Source organism: Ambystoma mexicanum, chromosome 4p, assembly GCF_040938575.1.
Source record: "Ambystoma mexicanum isolate Mex_15411 chromosome 4p, UKY_AmexF1_1, whole genome shotgun sequence".
Taxonomy (NCBI): domain Eukaryota; kingdom Metazoa; phylum Chordata; class Amphibia; order Caudata; family Ambystomatidae; genus Ambystoma; species Ambystoma mexicanum.
This window is the reverse complement of record NC_090927.1, coordinates 131,607,752-131,624,611: the sequence shown is the minus strand read 5'-3', so window position 1 is coordinate 131,624,611 and position 16,860 is coordinate 131,607,752. Positions and strand designations below refer to the sequence as shown.

Here is a 16,860-nt window from a genome sequence, read left to right as displayed (position 1 = left end):
AAACACTTCACCTATGTAACTGCTTACAAGGAACATGAATTGCTTCCAAGCCCTGCCATTTAACCGCTCTGTCTACAGATCTATTACAAAAGTCACTATGCAGAGAAATAAACTGAGCACCAGCATGAATGACCATATTAACCCTTTCGCTGTCGGGACTTTAATACTTTCTAGTGGAAACTGGGACCTATGCGTATGTCCTAAAGGATGCAGAAGGGTTACAAAAAAAGGATTAGTAAGGAGAGGAAAGGGAGGAAACATGCCTAATTGCAAACTTTAGACGCTGTAATCTGTATCTTAATCTTCACCAAACCGGTCTGAGGAATTGGTTGTTCTCTCCATGCATCAGGCACCCTAACCAATCCTGCCGTTATGTCTTAACGTTTGAATAAAATAATCTCCCATCTGATTTTTCTTTGCAGAAAAACACCGTAGAGAGAAATAATGATGCAGAAAGACTTTAGTTATTTTTTTTTCAATCAATACAGATGTGACTTAAGATGTACGCATTTAAGTGTTTCCTTGCTTAAAGATGATTGCACAAGTTTGTAAAGACAAAACAAGTGTGCTCCCATGTTGCCAAATAGCTAAAGGGCTTGCGCTGCCTTTGCGTTGTTTATATCTCCTTTTCCCAGCCTCTGTGCTTAGATGGTTTCAAATAAAAAACCCATTCCTGAAAAAGGCATTTTGTCTAACTGTTTTTTCTCTCTTTTAAAGCTGATGAAGGTGGTGACGAAGAGGACGAAAAATTGCAGAATGGGAAGGATAGAGGTAAATGCAGATTTGATCGGAAAAATCTGCTGTTCAAGGATCACTAAAAGTAAAGTGTTTTCCCAACTCCCTGAAATATTGTAGTCTAGATGTTCGCAAAAAGATTTTTCTTTGAGGCTTAAAAGTATGGTACTTTTTAAAATATTTTATTTGGACAGAGAATGGGATGTATTTTGGAATCAAGAACTGTTCCCACATGGGAAAGGGGAATGTATGGAAGGGCAGTCATGAAAACGTACCAAATCCTTGTAGACGTTGTTACAGTGATCTCAACTATTTGCTGCTGTGACAAATCACAGGGATTCCTCCCTTCTCCCCAAGGGGGAGCCTCCCCCTGTCAGACTATGGAGGTGGGCCTGCTCCGCAAAACCCTGTCTAGGGGTCGAGGCAAGTGGGACCTCACTGGGAGAGACTCCCACTTTGGGGACAAGGACTCCTGTTCCTATGAGGAAATCCCTACAACAATAGCTGCATAGATGGGACTGCCTTTGAAAGTAAATAAAGTGTTAGCTTTGCTTTTGGCTGAATGCAATGCAAAAAGAAATCCAACTATGCAAGAAAATGAGGATGTCTCTTTAACAAGAGACACATATTTAACTGTGACGAGTAGGGGAGAAGGAAGAGAGCCGTGTACGCAGCGCAGGCCCCCTGACATCATTATGCCTTGTTGAGGTGGAGTGAAAGCAAGCCGCAGAGCCTGTGACTTTCAACGAGACAGAGAATGCTAGTACGAGACGCCAGAGGCCTGGCGTATGCAGATGCAAGGAGAGCATTGCGAGGAACGAAGGAGGAATAAACTACCCAGTGGTGGTGTGACCACAAGAGTAGTGTGGTGGGCAGGACACCAAAGAGCAACACTGAGATCACCGGTACAGAAATCGTGTGCCACTTCCAATCGCCAGCACCCGTGTACAGCAGAAACCCGACGAGGAACCAAGAAGCGAAGCGAAAAAGCAATCTAGAGTAAGAGCCGAGCCCTGACGCCCTCCCAAGCACAGAGAGAGAGATACCGGGGGAACTGGAAGAAGCAGGAGGCTGTCAGATTGGAAACTCACCCCAGTCCTAAAGACAATAAAATAGAACTGAAATTGTGTCATTGGAGTTATGAAAGAATAACGAATAACCTGGCCAAGGAGGAGGGCTATTATATGAAGGAAGAAACTCGTCCCATTTCACAGGACGATATATCAAGCAGGAAACCAAGTAAGATGAGAAGTGAAAAGACTAGAAAAGAGGGGGCTAAGCGACCCAGGTGGGGAACTAACAGAGACTGGAAACAAGTTCCCTGGGAGGAAGGGAAGAATCCACCTTCCTGTCAGGTTCAAGACTGGAGGAAGCCTAATGAGAAACCGGATGAGCAAGCTAACCAAAGAGACACTATAAGACAGAGCAGCTATCACAATGGATGTTTAAAGAGGGGCCAAGAGATGCTCACCTCAGGAAAGGGTGGAAAGAAAGACTGGGAAGAATATATAAGTGATAGTCACAGTGTGAGGAAATGTCTGAGAGGCAGACATTTTAAATATAGGACAACAGAAAATAGGAAGCATAAGGGCACATTTGAAGAGCTACATGAATTGATCTCAAAGACTATTCAAGGAGATTATTGCAAGAAATATCTGTTGTGTAGAACTGAAGAGACCTGGGGAAGACAAGACATTCCCTAGTGGTCTATATCGTGGTAGGGTCAGATAGCAGTAGTTTGGAAGGGGGATGTTTTTGCTTTGACTTTCTGACTACTGATGAGCACCTTAAATGTCTTTAGATATACAGGGTATTCCCTCTAGTAATAGGGAAAGTTAGGCCTTCTACTTCACTAAATAATATGAAATCATGCCTTCCGAGTGTTCATCGCCTTCTTCAAACCTACCACACTGCCCACAGTCTGATACTCTACATGCACCTCAGGAAATCGAAACATTGTGAGGAGTCAGCAATGTGAGACAGACAACTTTTGGATGATTGTTCAAAATATGCAATTTTGTTAAATAATAAATTTTATTAAATGCCTCACTATCCCTACTCTAACAAGGATTTCCCTGCCTATCAAAACTAAAGGGAAACAGTCTAACACAGAATGTCTGGCACTCACGCTTAAGCATCAAATGCACAATTAAAATATATGGCAATTCAATTTACATCAACAATGATACTTACAGTTTCTTGATAACCTCTTAGTAATCTGGGCGAACTCCACTTCCCCAGCATTCAAGGTAAATTCAGCTCCAAAGTTCAACAAAAAGAAACAAGGAAATCCGTGTATGTATTACAGTCTCAATTAAGTTCTTAATGTCCTCAATGTGAAAGTAAAGGTTTGTTAACCAAAGTTCCGACAACAAAAAAGCATTTCTTCTAAGTGAAATAAGGACTGTCCACTTCCTCAAAATAGCATCAATGTTATTCCCTGCTACGATGCTTTATCACAACTTCAAGTTGTCAAAGAAGAATTACCACAGTTCAAAGGAAATACAACTTCTGTAATTGTTAATGAAACACAGTTCTTGGTTAACACTTGCTATGTCTCTCTTTACAAGATTAGGAGTCACAGTAGGTATCTTTGTCAGGATGACTTCACAGTACTTATACTTCCACGTCGACAGCTGCAACTTCTATAAGAGTTTACCATGAGGGCCTACTTACTCCCTTTGCCTCATAGTATTCCACATTCTTTTGTGTTACTGAAGTCTCAAATCTACTGAAAATCAAATACACCACCACATCTTCAGTACTTTTTGACAATACCTTAGTTTTAGTACTTTGCAACTTCAAATAGGTTTTGGTTACAACAAGATTCACTTTTGGGTACTACAACACCTTCAGGTAGACAAGGCACTCTTCCTCTGAACCTTCCTTTTCAGAGGGGAAGCCTCTTTGCCTTTCTTGTTTGCCTGCTGCAACAACCTGTTATTGCCTTTGGACACACTTCCCTCTTTCTCCTACGGTCTTTGACAATGTAGGTTGTATCAACTTCAATTAATGTTTATAAGTATCAAGTTTCCCTTCCCCAGCCTTGCCTTTATCCCTCTGCCAACTGTTAGACAGAATATTTACCCAGAAGCTTTGTTGCCACTGTCTTGGCTTCAGGTAATACTTGCACACGTGTATCTTAGGCAATGCTGAGATGCTATTTGGCTCACAGTACTGTTTAGACTGTTCTCTGGCTTGGGGAAAGGCTAGTTCCAGTCTCAATTGGCAAAATACCTTGTTCACTCTTGGCTTGGGCAATGCTTGCTCTCTCCAACTCCAAATAACAATGTTTAAACACTTAACGTTTTCTTTGTTACCAATTGTTGACTGCGTGAATACAGACTGAGATGTCTCTCTTCCACCTAGAATCATAATTAGGCACACGCGACCACTTCTTCATGTGCTTTACAAAGTTTAAAGTTTAACAGTTGCTCTTTGTAGCGTTTGCATCTCACGCGAGTGGAAGAGAGAATACCCAATTGCACCCGAATGCTACATTTCAAGTGTTCCTTTGTTAAAGACTCAGCTTTGCATCACTTCTATGCATATGCAAGTGATTATTTAGCTGGATACTGTTACCAGCAGTGCTTGCGCTCTGGTTTAACTCACCAGCTTCTGTGTTCCTTTCTCTGTGTGTGGCACACCTTCTGGCTTCACTTGGACTCACACCCTTCCTCGCTGATGGCGTCCCTGGTCAGGCCGCTCGATTAATGAGCCCTTCTCACTCCCGAGACCCACGGCTTCACGGCAACTCCTCATCATGGTGTCTGACACGCTCCAAGGATGTCATCACTCCTTTCTCTGGGGCGGCCTTCCACCACCTGGCCGGGGGACTGTATGAGGGAAGACCACCTGAGGGGAGTTGACTCTCAGGGAGACCCGATGACAGTGGAAGAAATCACATACCTTCCTTTTTCCTTAAAGTTTACTTCCACTGGCCCTCAGGCCTTAATGGCATACTGCTACCCTCATGCCTCACCTCTATGTAAAGTTGGTCTATCTAAGCACCAAATTCCAACAAGAGAGGATATGCGGACCACTGAGATGAGAAACCGACAGGGAATAGTGAAGGTCACTCCTCCAGTAAATTGTTATCCATTTCCTTCGAGTGATCTGAAACCTAATTTGTCATTTAAAACTGTTGAGAATACTTCTTCAAACTCTACATACAAATCATCAAACTTATCCTTTAAAACGTCTAAAAATGTTTCTTCAAACTCGCCATACAAATCATCATCAAGTTTGTCATGTAAAACTACTGATAATACTTCCTTAGACTCTGCCTACAAGTTGTTGCAAACTCATTTCCCTTTTTCCCACGAAAGAAATGCAGCCACGAGGAAGCTGAGCCGAGTAAAGAAGATCATGATGAGTGAAAACGCAAGTAGCGCTCTCGTTGTTACAAGCGCATATCAGCGGGCGGGAAATGTAAACTGGAGCACCAGCTGACACAGGAGAGCTGGGTGGAGAGGTTGAATCCTCTCGGTGCTGACCGAGGGACTATTGAGCGACCACAAAGTACGTGGACACACCGGCTCACAGGAGAAACCAAGGAAGGCAGATTGAAGTGGTCGGTATGCCACGGGATCGCCAGAGGAGGAAGGACACCCTCCTGACGCACAGTGGTACTGAAGAGTCAGCTCTGCACCGCTGCACCCCTGTGGAGCGCAGAAAAGGCTAACAAGAGCCGTGTGAGAGAACAGAACCACCAGGCAGAGGTGGCGAAACAAAAGGAGGATGCCAGCAAGCCAATGCAGGTTCAGCGCAGGGGAAGCAATACCCACTACAGCAGACCGGCGAGTCCACGTGAGGGAGAAGAGCACACTGGGACATTTCCGCAATGGAACCGTAAACAAATGAAGATGAATGAACCAAATGAGTCATGTGAGGGGTCAGTAATACAAGGCATTCAACTGCTTGTAGTTTTCTCAGTATTTGACATTTTATTTTAAACAGAAAATGCAAAGAAATCCTCACTAAGCCTTTTCTACCAGGGAATTCCCTACCTAGTCTAGGATCTAAGGGAAAATCTAGCATACATAAAACTGTCCCTCACACTAAACAAAACATTCAAAGCAAAGCATAAACAACATTAAAAAAAGATGACCAAATAAACAGTGTCTTGGATACCTTCCACTTTTCCTGGGTAAATCTCGTTCCCCATGAATGTCCAAAGCCAATTTCTCCCAAAGAAAAGTAAAGTCTTAAATCAGTTCTTGAAAAGTTCCAAAGAAATGAAAGGTCACCAAACAAAAATCCACTATTAACATGTCCTTCGTTTGTTGAAAAGTTCCCTTTCCAATTTCCAAAAAGAAAACAGCACCAATGGTAATCCAGGATAACCTGCCTCCATGATACAATTGACAAGGTTCAAAACATAAGTACCACTTCTGCTTCAACAACTGTCCTTCTTTTTGTAACCTCTGCAGCGTCTTTGGTATGACTTGTCAGGATGCTTCTTCTAAGGGGGTTGCTTTCTCCTTGACAACTCCCTTCTGCAATGGCAATGTGAAAGCAGGCTTCTTTGCTTCACAGTCTACACCTGCTGCTTCAACTACATTCAATATAAAGTGTCCTGACAATATTATAGACAACCACTGATCTGTTGGTTCTTCTGCAACTTGATACTTTAAGACTTTATCAGGCAAGTTAGACCACAGGCAGGTAAGGCACTCCTCTTTCCTGTGCCATCAGAAAGGGCAGCTTATTTGCCTCTTCTGTCTGTCTTACAGTTACCACTGGAATCTGTCTTGGATTCTAGACTGCTTCTCTCTCTCATCTTCAACAGTCTCAGCTTCACAGATTGTTGATCAGTTATTTCAACAAGCACCCAGCTCCCTTCCCCAGCTTTATGCACACCTTCTGGTTTCCATTAGTTACCCCAAAGCTGTATTGCCACTCTTTCAGCCTTGGATAACCTTGCCACCCTTGTATCAGAGGACAAGGGGTTTTTAACAGCTTCAACAACCTCGCAACAACATCAGTGTTTAGGTCTTAATAGGGCTGGTTTCACCTTAGAAAGGATCTGTCTACTGGCTTGGGTAATGCTTGTTCTTCTCGTGACTTCAGCGACTTCTACAATTACAAAGTATTTGTTCTGAATGTTACAAGAGTCAGGTTTCACTAGAGAAAGGAAATTAGGTACACACGACCACTCTTTGATGATGAATGCGCGTAATCTAGGTGGCACTCCAATAGTTAAGTTAAAGGGAGAGAAAAAGGCAGAGCATAGAAATAAAACAGGTCCCACCACTTTTAGGAGTTCTCAGCAAGGGAATATAGGCAGTATACTGTTTAGCCAAAGTTCATAGGCCAGGCCCACTTTAAATGGAGCAAAGCAAAATGTGCCCAGGATCACATGGTTTAAAATGCACTAAAGGTCTTTGTAGAATGTTCAAAAGAGGTTGGGGTGATTCAAGAAGTTAAATTTAGAAGGTCTGGGGCCAACCCAGTTGGAAAGCCAAGGATTTAAGGGTCACATTGGGCAAACTGAAGAAAGGGAGGCGAGGCAGAACACAGTACCTTTAAGAGAGAGGAAGCTCCAGCAGTGGCAGTTCCTGGCAGTGGTTGCAGTTCGTTGTTTCGACCAGGGGAAGAGAGGATCTCGTCGAGGAGGAAACGTGGAGTCGATGCACTGCACAGGGATGAAACCAGGCGCTGAGTTCATCGGTAAGAGGTGCGTTCCTTTTATTCGCGGACAAAGTGGTGAAGCTTGGCTATCCGGCCGCCCGGGTTCCTGGCACGGGCGATTCGACCAAGAGACGTCTTTGGAAGGCGAAAGGGGCGAACTGGTTGATCCCACCAGCTCAAAGGAAGAAGACTCGTTCAGCAGAAGATCTTCTCTTGTCGTTGGGAAAGTGGTGAGTTTGTTGCAGCAGGGCTTCACCGGTGGTGTCGTTGTTGCAGATGGCTCAGCTTCTTCCCTCTTCGGATTCTCAGGTCCTGTGGCGACTTCTGAAGTTCCAGTCCCAAAGGCCCTGCTTTTATGCAGAAAACCCCCCATTCAACAGCCTAGCTGTCACTCAAACATGCTAAGTGGTGAGCCGGGTGGCTCACCACTGGGCCAATCAGAATAGAGTGCGACTTGGGTTGCTAAGGCAACGCAATCCAGGGTGCCAATTCCCCTCCCACACATCCTGTGGAACTCAGACAGAGTGGCACCATTTGGAGGGCTTCTGTGGAGAAGCCCGCCAAAAAGTGGAACGAAGGACTCGACCTTGGCTATAGAGTTACAGGGATGGACACGAACACCATTTTAGAAAAGAGTTCTGGCAAAAAGACCCAACCGTTGATTTAATATTAAATAAATAAACCAGCGGTATCTTTAACATTGCACCAAAAAGTAGTGCGTTTAAAATCAATGGGAAAATCCCATAGGAAATATTCTGGTGGAATATTTTGCGTGGTAACCACTGCCACCAGCCAGAAACTCGACAAGGGGGGACTGGACAGTGCCCCCTTGAAAATAGACCCAGGGGCAATCGAATTAACCCCTTCCAGTACTTCCACAATATGATGGTTTGCACTGGTTCTGTTCACAATTTTGGACTAGTGAAGTCAATGGTGACTTTACATGCCCTGGGAGACAGTAGTCAGTCCCAGGGTATGGAGTCTATGTTTGGGGGTCACTATGACACCCCTGTGTTACTGCACTGAGGGTGCTGTGTAACACATACACAAAAAATAGATGATACCCTATGGAGTACAATACCCTCTAGCCCATAAGCACACAGAGATTCAAAGACATACCTCAAATCATGCCTAAGAGTGGGAGTAAAAGAGTCACACTCTTAGCAGGAGAAAAAAAACCCCAAAAATCCAGCAAAGCTGCTGGGGGACTCACTAGGTTTGAGAAATTAGCCTTATAAGAGAATTCTCCCTAACAATGAATTTCAAATTAAAGACTTGCTTTCCCTTTTATTCGTACAGAGTTCTGCTTTAACGTAGATGGGGAATCACAATCACTTAAACGCAACCTTTCTTTGATGTAAGCGTGCTTGTAACAATTCGGGAAAGTCAGCTGCTACCTCTCGAGTGATTACCGACAACGTTCTCCCTCTTAATAGGAGACACGCGACCACTCTGGTTTTTAATACAACGATGGAAATTAAAAGGCTTTCCTTCTACGCAAGGACGTTAACTTGTGCTAAACATGCGCAGGATACATTTCCTTTGTTGTGAAGACTTCGCACAGCAACAAACAACTTTTACTCGCTCCCACTTCTAGGTGAGTGTTAATTTAGCTGGTTACAGTTACCGGCAAGGAGTTTCTTGTGAATTGGAGTACAGAGCTTCACTCACCGGCTCCAAAATCACAGCAGTTGCGGGCGGCTTCCACTACTCAACTTTCTTACTGCTACTACTGCTTCAGGCACTCTTGGGACTGCAGTACGGGTGTCTCTGGCCTCAAACACGTAGAGTCTCCTCTCCTACTACCCTCGGCTTGCTTCTGCACATTGCCTGTGGCAGCTGCACAACTTCATCTCTGCATTCACAGCAATTATGTGCACCTGGAAAGACTATTAACTTCTCCCAGTCTCTTCCAATGCAGCCATAGCCAAACAGGGATTGTGAGCACAGGACCGATGCAAAACCTGCAGGTGATAACGGCTCCTCTCTCGTTCCGGCGCCCCTTCAGTGGTCGCACTTCCTTGTGAACTGTCAGCCTCGTGCTCTGCTTCTTCTTCTTCTGCTACTACTGCCGACCTTCCAGCTCCTGCTTCTTACTACTGCTCCTTCCTGCTGCAGCCTTTTATCAGGTTCAGGCCCTTCGTGTTAATTGTCTGACCCTGGCAAAATCTGTTAGGCCTGCTTGCCTGTCCTTTAATTCTGCATGCCTCCTCAGCCCTCGCCTTCGTCACAGTCCCTAGGGATTCTGGGACATGTAGTCCAATTTAAGGACATTAGGTTTTCCCACGTATTTTCCACTTTTAATAGTTGTTTTAATTCCCTTTTCTTAGTAGAGGGATTGTGGATAGAGACAAGAGGTGCAACACTTTCACACTCTCTGTAGTGTACCTTTGATATTGAGGAGGACATTTAGGGATAACAAAGATTTGTGAACGATTTTGATGTTTTATTAACTTCTCTCGGAATAGTATTAAGAGTATCCCTCTCTGAGGAAAAATACCATGTCTCATCCCATCGAATCTCCTCCCTACCCTAGGCCCTTTCTCCACCCAGGCAATCCTCCCGCAGTACACCACCCCCAGGATTGGGATCAGAAGTGGCTGCATTCTCTTGGCCCCCTTGGAGGAGACTTTAGGCAGGGTTTTGGTGATGGATCCACAAGATCCCCCACACTCAGAAGTAAAGTTGCCATATTTCTTAAAGAAATAGACCAGAACAAACATAAAAGACTGTCAAATTTGTGACGTGTGCATGAGATGCATATAAGAAAGCCCTGGCAGGAGAATATACCTGCCATTTCAAGTCACAAGTGTATTGTACAAGAGGACAAGTGTCTGCATGTAACGAAAAAAATCCCTGGCAAGAGAGTATACCAGGCATTGCAAGACATAAAAATGGGTGTATGAGGAAAACAAGTATTTACATATAAGAGAAGCCTGGCAGGAGAGTACACCGGGTAAGAACAGATTGAACCTCATATGGATACATCAGGGTATTTACATATAAGAGAAGCCTGGCAGGAGAGTACACCGGGTAAGAACAGATTGAACCTCATAAGGATACATCAGGAAAATAGTCAACAAGTGTAATTGAGATATCAAGAAATAAGAAGAAACATAGCAGGAGAGTACACCAGGTAGCCTAACAAGAACCAGACTGTCAGCCAAGCTACTTTGTATATTATGTTTATTTTGAGCCAATGGAACTTAAGGAACCAGTATAAAGCTGAGTGAAGAGAAAACCAGGTGAAGGGAGCTTCCCTCTTGGATTTGTGAACTTTATTTGCATGGAACCTTTGTGTTGGAGTTAAGCATTCTTCATTTGGAACATTTGTACACTTTCCAAGGCCAAAGACATTTCCCTTTGCACCTTCTAGTTGATTTTTAGAATGTGAGGGTCAGAATAGTTCTTTGGACATAGGACAGTTTGCTTTGGACATCCAAGGACCGACTAATTAGTTTTGTTTTAGGTAAATACCCCTTAGAGCAGGAACAGAGAGGCATTTTCCAAACCCATTCCTGTGTAATAAATGTTATGGCCAAAACCATGAATCACCTGTGTCCGAGGTTTCATTCCTGACTCCTTCCACCCTCTACCAATAAACCTAATAAGCAAAGCTGGCTGAGAAGAACCTATGCATTGTATAGCACAGTTTTATAAAGAAATGTGCAAAAAACATAGGTTTTACAGAAGGTCTGAAGAGCCACGTTTGCTATCATTAAATGTAATCTGGGTAAGCCTGGTCCTGCCTATGGGACTTTGGTAGTCTACAACCATAACCCCATAAGTTATACCAATATTTCCAATAACCAGGGTCCCTGTGCCTGGGTTCATTACAAGAGAAGAGGGCCTAGGATGCATGCTTCGGAAATACATTTACAGTACTTCTTGTTGCTTTTTACTGTAACACTATTTAGATACAGTGACACAACTCCTGAAGAAGGTTCCGAAAAAATATCAGAGAACTGAAACATGTCGAGTTTTCTCCATTTAGATAAGCAATCACAAGATTGATGAAATTGTTATCTCAACATAGGGTTCCACGATCAATGCAAGACAGCAAATGCTCCCTGCATTGTTCATTGAATCTAATATTGTCAATCAGACAGACGTTATTGGACTGCCTCTAATTCTATGTGTCACGACTAAATTGTCCTTTTTTAGACAGTGTTCTAATGTTTTATCATGTTAAGTGAATGGGATTTACCCACTGCTTTTTTAAGCTTTAAATGTGTTTTTTCTATGAAATTGATTATTAATAAATGATTAAATATGTACTTGTTACAGCACTGATTTAATTAATGTTGACTGTAAGTTGTTGATATGAGTTAACTACCTCTAATGTCAAGTGTACCAGCCTGTCATATCTTCATGTTTATATTTGCAATGATGTGGTGTGTGCTGAATCCTGAACACTTAAACAGTGCCCTTGTTGTCTTACACAAGCCTTTTCTGTTCACATCCATGAGATATAATCAGATCGGACATCAAGAAGAGCATGGCATGCATGGTGACGTCCGAGCTGTAGTCATTTGTTTCACAGGCTCTTTACAACCCATAAAATGATACGCTATCAGTTGCTTTGTTGAAATGTATGGGATCCGTTGCCGTATCTAAGGAAGTACTATCTGAGATATTACACAAGGTACATAACCAGGGAGAGGGGAATCCTACCAGTGGCAATTGCTGATAAAAATAGAACACTGTTGAAAAGATACCATACACTGTGTGAAAAATCAAGGGAATTCATTCCTTCTCCCCAAGGGAGAGTCCCGCCCCCGTGAGGCTAAGGAGGGGAGCTCTCTCCACAACAACCTCCCCAGGGGTAAAGGCAAGTGGGACCTCACCGGCAGAGACTCCCCTTTAGGGAACAAGGACTCAAGTTTCTGTGAGGAACTGCCTTCACCAGTGAACATGATGGCATATATGGGTCTGTCAAACCATGTTAACTATCAGGACTGGGTCAAAGAAGTAGATAACCAATGCTATTATTCCGAAGAGAAAAACTATCTCTTTAAGAAAAAGTGACCAATCCTCTGAGACGAGTGGATTGAAAGAGGAACACTTGAGTACGAGGCAAAAAGAGAGACTAGAATCAAGAGAGGGCGGCATCTCCAAGCAGGGGAGGTACCCTGTTAACGTGAACCTGGGAAGAGACAGAGCCGCAGGAGGACACGGAGCGTGCAAAATCAATCCAAATCTGCTGGGAAGCAGCAGAGAGAATGCTGAGAATCCAGCATGACCGAGAGCCTGCGAAGTGACGAGCCGAATGGGGCTTGAGAATTGGTGGTGGTGTGACCGCGAGAGAATCGTGGTGGGTAGCCGGCCCACACAACTACGCTGATACCGCCACAGGGAAGTTGCAACAAACGGAGCGGCTCTCTGTTGAGACTCCTCCAAATAACTTAGAGGAGGAGCAAACAGCTTATGCAATCGATGCCAAGGCAGTCTGCTCAATAGTGCATTGGAGAAACAAAATAGTCGCCGGACCCGTAAGATCCCCTAAGACATTTCCTCTTGAGACCGAAGGTAACGGTGTACAGGGGAGGCACAGGAAAATCCCGGACAAGTATTATACAACATGAATAACTCTTCTTAGTACTAATGAGAAAAACCTGAAGATAAATCTATTGAATTTGAGCTGTGATAAGGCCAGGGGAACAATACCACTCTTTGAAGGAGAATTGAATAGAAGTGGAATATTCTTGTTGAATGTGAACTGTGACAGTCTTACATTTAAACGGGCAATGCATATGTTAACTGCCATAAAGAATGAGTTAGTTAAAATGACGTTAGTGTAGAATTCAAATTAGATACAACCAGAAGCACACAGTGTGCTAAAACATTCATGGAGGAGATAGGTTTCCTGCATACAATACATAGGGGCTCACTAAATTGGTAAAGGGACAGTGGCAAAACAAGGGCAAGATGCTATGTGCACTTAAAAGGAAAAGAAACATGTCAGAAAATGCATTTAAATCCCAGAATCATATAGCGAAAGAGAACAATAGTGATACCTGAAGGGGAGGAGAATTGAAATGTGATATCCTTGTTAAAACCGAACTGTGCAAATACGCAAAAAGGAATAATAACGATCCTGAAAATGGAGGTGAAGGAGAGTGAGAAAAGCTTAACGTCAACCTCAATTAACTTCAGTGTTTTGAATAAAAGTCAGGAAGACACAGAGATACTGAAAGGATGTTGAAGAACGATGCTGACTTAAGGGTGGTATTTTGATTGGCAAAGACTTTTATTGAAAAAGAAAAGAAAACCTTGCCATCCCTATCTTCCAAGAGGGGATTCCCTGCCTCAAACTAATACTAAAGGGTCTGTCAGAATGTCCGTCAAAATTAAACTTCACCGTCTTGTATCATAAGCTACTTCTATCCCTAACACTACACCTAAAGAATAAATCAACAGAAAGTAGCTTTGAATGGATTGTGTCCTCCCACGTATTCCTCATTTTATGATAAATCGTTATCTCCAGCTTTGCTGCTTCGGAAAAAGAAATTCTCGGCAGAGGGCGCTGTGCTCGAGGTCGTGGCGTCGGTTGTCCCTCGACGGACTCCGTACTCTGTCGACGTCACCGATGGTATAAATAGCTCGAGCCGCGCCCGTTGCTTCAGTTCCGTTTTTCCGATCGCTTCGCTATCGAGAACGCACGCTTGAGATTTTCTATGAACAAAATGTTGTCTTCTTCAACTTCTTCGACACCCAAGACTGCGTTCAAGAAGTGTGTAGATTGTGGATCAAAAATGTCGATCACGTATCCTCACCGGATTTGTCTCTGGTGTCTCGGTTCCAGTCACCGGACCGACGACTGTGGTTCCTGCCAATCCATGATCGAGAAAGCTCTTTGTGAGAGGAAAGGTAAACTGTCGGTGGGGAGGGAAGCCTCTAAGAAGGCTACGTCCAAAAAACATAAGAAAGCGACTGATTCGAAGGAATTGGATCGCCATAGGCATTCAAAGAGATCTCGATCTAGGAGTAGATCGAGACACTCTTCTTCCTCGTCCAAAAAATGGAAGAGGAGACATAGATCTCCCTCCTCATCATCTTCAAGTCGTCCGAAGAAATTCGATGTACTACAAAATCGGATTCTCCCAGAAAATGGGAAGAATTTCGTAAAAAGATGATGGAGTTATTCGAGAATGCGGCCCCAACCCCCTCAAATGAATCTCGGAAGAGCCATACCCCTAAGGTCGCTCCATTGGACGACAAAGGGAAGTCTAAGACTACCTTGGTAAAAACCGGTAGTGTTGAGGATACTCGAAAAACTTGACTCGACAAGTCATCGAGGACTTTTCGAGAGTCGAGCTCCTCTCTGGTGCCATATAAAAAACATAAGTCGTCGAAGGCTTCGACGACTTAATCGACGCCATCGGCAGCGACCGTTTCGGCATCAAAACCAAAAATAACCTCGACGCCTGAATCTAAGTCATCTTTGAAGTCATTGAAGATTCCTTCGACAACTTCGAAGGATTTTTCCATTCCTTCGACACGTGTGGTAGAGGAAGAAAGAAGATTTACTCTGTTGCCCAGGTCAGACTTTTTTAAGTCCATGTCCTCAATTTATGAGGAATCTGGCTCGGAGGAAGAGGAAATCACTCCCTTTGGAGTTTCATATGGCACAAAACAAGTTCCTGAGGAACTCATTGATCAAGAGTCCAAAATGAGAGACCTGAGTGACACTCTACATTCTGCCAGTGGAATTGACACCTCCCCAGAATTAGTTTGCCAGACCTGATCCTGCAGAACATGCAGACTCAGGGTACAGGAGTCTTATGACCAGAGTAATTGAGTATATGGGTTGGAGTAACACTTCACCCGTTTTTGAAGAAGATGACATGATGGGTATAATTGTCAGAGGTCCTCAAAAAGATCCAGTTCTCCCCTTTCACAGGGCTCTTCAGAGGAGGGTGGAGAAAAACTGGGAAAAGCCTGAGAGCATTGCTGCTGCAGATAGTAATTTCCCCAAGAAATACAGGCCAGCTGGTACGGATCCTGAATACTTAAACAGGCATCCGACTCCAGAAAGTCTAGTTATTCAGGCAGCATCCGTACCAAAGCAAACTGCATATCCCACTATCCCTCCAGATAGAGAGGATAAAAAAGTTGATGCCTGGGCATGTAAAGTTTTCACTTCAGGCAGTATGGCCCTTAAATCGACAAATGTCACCTGTACCCTAGCCAGGTTTACCCATACCCTGTGGGACTGTATTTCGGCGACGGCTGAGCATATTCCGGAAGGCAAGGAAAGGGAAGGCTTCCTGAATATAGTCAAAGACGGGAAGGAGGCAATGGGGGAATGTCTCCAGTCTGGACTGGATACTGCTGATAGTATCAGCAGATCCATCGCTGCAAGCATTGTGCTACCCAGATTTGCGTGGTTGAGGAAGTTGGGGTTTGCACCAGACGTGCAAGCCAGACTCCTCAACATGCCCTTTGATGGCTCGAGGCTGTTTGGCAGTAAGGCTGATGAAAGCCTAGAAAAACTTCAGACCTCGAAAGCGGCAGCTAAATCGCTTAGTGCCTCCATGCGGCAGCCTGTAAAACCCTATTCCGGCTCATCTTCCTGGAGGGGTCGTTCTTTTCGTTACTACTCCTCATTTGCTAGAGGAAGAGGACAGCCTTCTCAAAGGGGCAAACGAAACTTCCCTCGTGGAGCACGAGGAAGAGGTGCAAAATCAGCCTCAGGAGCCACTCCTGCAGCCGCCTCCAAATCCCTCTGAGACCTTGTTGCACAAAACACCAGTGGGAGGCAGGATCTCTCAGCATCTGAAGGAATGGCGGGGCATTACCTCAGATGCTTGGGCACTGGAAACAGTAGCTCAAGGTTACTCTCTCCCATTCCAAAAAAGGCCTCAGAATCATCCACCGGGAGCCAACTCCATAAAAACTCCAGACCCGCTGCTGTTGCAGGAAATTTTAACCCTGCTAGAGAAAGGTGCCATAGAACAGGTACCTGTAGCGGAGAGGAACAGGGGTTGGTACTCCCCATATTTTCTCATCCCAAAAAAGGACAGAGGACTGAGACCCATCTTGGACTTAAGAAACTTGAACAAGTTCCTCAGGAAGGACAAGTTCAAGATGGTCACTCTTTCTCAGATCTTTCAGGCTCTCCAACTCATTGGTATCATTGGACCTTCAGGATGCTTACGTTCATGTGCCAATCCATCCAAAGCACAGAAAGTACCTGAGGTTCGCGATTGGCAACTCTCATTATCAGTTTCGGGTTCTGCCATCGGGTTGACCTCCGCCCCAAGGGTTTTCACCAAACTGTTGGCAGTTGTGGCAGCGAGTCTCAGGAGAGGGGGTATTCACATCTACCCCTACCTGGACGACTGGTTGATCAGAGCAAGTTCTCCAAAACAAGCTCAGGAACATCTTTCGATCACTTGCCACTTCCTCCACAAATTGGGCTTCTCCCTCAATTTCAAGAAGTCCCATATGATACCATCCCAAAAGCTCCAGTTTATCGGAGCAGTCTTG

The 16,860-nt window shown here is 44.2% G+C and overlaps 1 protein-coding gene across 7 annotated transcripts in view; it reads left to right on the top strand.

Annotated features, from left to right (window-relative positions):
* Window positions 1–16,860, top strand: part of DTNB (dystrobrevin beta) — a 1,559,893-nt gene that overhangs the window by 1,481,628 nt on the left and 61,405 nt on the right. For 6 of the 7 annotated variants that reach the window (XM_069605562.1, XM_069605560.1, XM_069605561.1 and 3 more), the window contains one exon: window positions 718–820. In XM_069605562.1, coding sequence (XP_069461663.1) covers window positions 718–818 — 101 coding nt within the window. In that variant the 3' untranslated portion in view covers window positions 819–820. The remainder of the gene's footprint in view (window positions 1–717; window positions 821–16,860) is intronic. The other variant, XM_069605563.1, reaches the window with a different exon arrangement.